Genomic DNA, 4,276 nt, shown 5'->3' with positions numbered 1-4,276 from the left:
GCCCAAAAAGATGTGTTTATTGTCATGATTTGTCAACGCGGCTGGTCTTTAAATAAATACTTTTTGAAATGTCTATGGGGAAAATTAATGGGGAATTATTTCCTGGACCCCTCGTCGTTCTGAAAGGGGGCGGGACTGTGACGCTCTATAGTGTTTTAGGCATTTGGACTTTGGAGCAGAAGAGCCAATAAATGGGATGTCGTTGTTAGTGGTGCACTTTGGGAGATGTCGTCATATGGAATAACGTCACAGCGTGACTTCCTTACACCTCTCCATAAATATCACACGCCACACGCCAGTTTCAGCCCTGCCTGTGAATCACATGACCTCTGGAAAAACGATTTATTTTATACGCCACTACTTTCACTTCCCTGACCTCAAACATCCATCAATAGCCATTACCACAACAGAAATCTGGCTGCAGGATCCCTCAGACCGAGCAAACAATCCAATACTGAATCACAACACTCTGAACAAATGAGATGAGTTACTATTGTTCAGCAGTAGCACAACAGTATAAGAGGGTGTTATGTATTAAAAGCCATACAAAGGAGGAAAGCAAAGTAGCCTACACCTCAGGATGTGAGGAAATCTGGTGGATGGACAAAGACAGTGACTGCTGATTTTGAATGTGTGTTCCAGGTGAACGGTTAGTCACGCAAAGCCATGCAAAGCCTGCAGTGCTGGTGCTGTAAGCCCGTGATTTGGATCCTGGTGTCCCTGCTGGGGACACTCTTCTTGGTGGCATTCAGTGTGATGCAGCAACAAGGTGAGTCGAGTGGGTCGCAGGTGGAGGAGTACTGTGGATTTTTCCCCAAAAGTATACAAACAGTCGAAGCCACTATAGGCCAAACAAACTTATAGATCTTCATAAACAAGAGCTTGCTGCACCTGGCAGTTATGACTGAGTCATTCAAGTTATATTTTAAGTTTAACTCTGAAATTATTTGAGAAATGTGACAATGTCGTCTTACAAAATGGTATACTTTTGTTCACTATTGAGAGGATAAGCTAGCCAAAGTCATTTGATTATACTAGTATAAATACTTATACTAAATACTTATAATTATTTTTTTTGGAAATCTAAGCAACAAACATGAGATACTGTGTTTTTTCCCAAACGATATATTTGTTTATTGCAGTGGTTCCAAAATGATGTGGTTAAAACATATTTTAACCACTGTCAGTGTCAACCTGGCAACCTATTTTGGACATGGTTGTGATCTTGTTAATAAGTTATTTGTGAGGGGCGCTATTAAATGCGCATTAAATGCCATTGATAATGAATGGCCAGTTTTGAGTGTTTGTGTAAACACAAACATGAAAAGACTAATGATTGGCGAGAAGGAGATGATGTATGATGACGTATGATGATAAGAGCGCCACTCACTTCACACAGGTGCGATTTTTGCAATGAATACAGGTGTGCCTTGATAATTTGACTTGGGCACCAAAAGTTAAACCACTGGTTTATTGTATATAGCAAAACTCTATGCTATTACCTTTGTTGTACTTCTCCAGATTAATTTGACCTTGACAGAATGAAACATTATACAATTTAGATTAATGTATAGGTTTCGAGATTCAATTGTGTGAAAGGTAAACAATATCATACTGACTCAGTAGCCTAAAAACCTGCCCACAAAAAAGTACATTTTGTACTTGAACTTGAACCAGTTTTGGAAAGTTATTTTGAAAATGCGAGTTTCAAAAAGAAGACTTTGAAAGTGACTGCCCTAAACTGGTGAGAAGAGAATGTGACACATGAGCTATAGAGCCCTGTGTGCCAGTGAAGAGACACGTGTTTAAGGCCTAAATAGAGCTGAAGAACCGGGCGTAGCTGCAAATGATCTCCCTGTAGATGGGCGCCTTTGTGTTCATAGTCACCGTCTGCCCACAGTGCCCAGTGTTTACCAGTCATGGGCACCGAAAAGCCCTTCCGTTATTATTTTTAACCCATTTTTACCTGAGGACGCATCTGTGTCACCTTATAGCTTTTAACCACTTTGACCATTATTTTAAACTTTTAGCTGTTGAAAAATAGCAGATCTACAAGCTTGCATATCTGCGCTATGAGCTTGTAGATCTGCTATTTTTGAAAAGTCGTGAAAATGTGGCGCAAATCTTTGAATTGATATTCTTTCACAGTGAACGTTTTTAACTCGTAGGGGGGGTCCCTGGAACAATATTATATATAACAATATGGAACATATTTTCACATGGGGGTCGGCGGCCAATTACATAATAATTTTTGAGGTCCTTGACATGAAATAGTTTGAGAACCACTGACATAGAAACATAGGGTTTTCAGAAAACTGTCAGGATTCAGAAGACATTTTGTAGAATCTGGTGACAGTCCTAAATGGGTTAAGGGACATATTGTATTATTGTAGCAAGAAACTTCTTCCAGTGGACATTATGGATCACAGCCCATAAAGAGAACAAGTGTGTATACGCCTATAATCAAATGTACAAAAAATACAGATTCATTATTTCGTTTCCTGATATACGAGATATATAACTGTGGATGTGACTTAACATGTTCTTGTGCATACCGTATGCATTCTGATTTCAGGAGATGTGAGCATAAACAGACGAGCCATATCCAGTAAGTGTTTTCATTTTCATGTACTGTATATACAATTTGGTTTCACTGCTACAGAGCATTCACAATGAGAGAAGCCTGTGAATTGACCTACATTGGGTGTGATATTCAGAAAAGTCCCAGGGAAATAAAGCTGCAATCCGCAGTGGTGGAAAAAGTACTTGTATGATTTACTTAAAAGTAGTGCAAGTGATTTTCTTTGGTTAAAATAAGTGTTAAAAGCTCTATATTAGGATAGTACCCATTGCTATAGTGTGTGTTCAGTAACAGGAGTCTCCATGTCTCTATACAGCTTTTTATTATACAGAAAAGGCTTTTTCAGATCGGGATACCAATTTTACCCAATCAGGATAGAGAACTCAGTCAGGTTACAGATTAAACAAGTGGAATTGTAAGTGATTACACAAATATTGAGCAGGACAAGATTGAACTGGAACACTATAAAGTTCCTAATACAAGACTAAGAACTAAAGGCGATAGAGCTTTTGCAGTTCTAGCCCCTACCCTATGGAATGAATTACCCCTTTCCTAAGGAGGGCAACATCTGTCCATACATTAAAAAAGCTGCTAAAAACCCATTTGTTTCGTAAGCACTTTTGTTGTAATACTGTCTGTACTGCATGTTTATATATTTTATCCTACTCCTGTAATTGTGTTGTCGTTTTATTGTTGATCTATGTGTTGCTCTCGTTTTATTTCATTTTATTTATTGTACAGCACCTTGTGACATTTGTTTTGAAAGGCGCTTTAAAAATAAAATTTACCTTACCTTTACCTTATAAAAATTAAGCTGAGGCTACTCTCTCCTGATTGGCTGAAATGTCATCACCTGAAATTTCGTCACCTACCTGAAAATGTATTTTTCTGTTCATTAAAGAGCTGGAGAGACAGGGAGACCTCTGTTACTGAACAAACACTCTATCAGAATATAGTGCAAATCATTTGACTATACACTGTCTCTCCCATCACTTCCTCCTCCCTCCCATTTCAGGCAGTAACCCAGAAACCGACGCATTACGAAGGTAGGCACGAGCCCCGTCACCTCCACCACACACCCTTGTTTACATGTCCAAGGCATGACAATAGTAGCTGACCGAGTCGAGTGTCAGGAAAAGGAGAGAGTAAATATATGAAATCAGGCCCTGGGGCATTCAAAAACAAGGCTACTTTCACAGTTCTCTATTTCCCTAATCTCCTCAATTACTTATTTTCTCTCTCTCTCTCTCTCTCTCTCTCTCTCTCTCTCTCTCTCTCTCTCTCTCTCTCTCCTCTCTCTCTCTCTCTCTCTCTCATCTCTCATCTCTCTCTCTCTCTCTCTCTCTCTCTCTCTTCTCTCTGTCTCTCTCTCTCTCTCTCTCTCTCTCTCTCTCTCTCTCTCTCTCTCTCTCTCTCTCTCTCTCTCTCTCTCCCATCTCCTTGTCTCTAGTCTATGGAGTCATGTGGCTCATTCAGTCTTATTTTTGTCTCTTATGCTGAAAGGGATTAGACCTGTTCTAAAGGGTTTTTTCCACACTATTAGCTATCATTAAGCCATGCTAATCGGTCCTCTCTCGTTTTCCCAGCCACAATGTGCACAGTACAGTACACCTTTTATAAACCCTTAGCGTTAGATTAGTTTTTCGTATTATGGCACATGCATGTCAGAACAAACGATAAAAACATGTTATCGAG

At 39.5% G+C, this 4,276-nt stretch overlaps 1 protein-coding gene across 1 annotated transcript in view; it reads left to right on the top strand.

Moving 5' to 3' along the window:
• Positions 1 to 666: 666 nt before the first annotated feature.
• Positions 667 to 4,276, top strand: part of LOC310855264 (scavenger receptor cysteine-rich domain-containing group B protein) — a gene marked incomplete at its 5' end in the record, with an annotated part of 12,153 nt that continues 8,543 nt past the window's right edge. The window contains one exon of the mRNA XM_083760204.1: positions 667 to 769. Coding sequence (XP_083616330.1) covers positions 667 to 769 — 103 coding nt within the window. The remainder of the gene's footprint in view (positions 770 to 4,276) is intronic.

The sequence above is a fragment of the Protomyctophum parallelum genome (genome assembly GCF_964188405.1).
Source record: "Protomyctophum parallelum genome assembly, chromosome: 1".
NCBI lineage: Eukaryota > Metazoa > Chordata > Actinopteri > Myctophiformes > Myctophidae > Protomyctophum > Protomyctophum parallelum.
The sequence above is the reverse complement of the archived record's forward strand: the minus strand, read 5'-3'. Positions and strand labels throughout refer to the sequence as shown.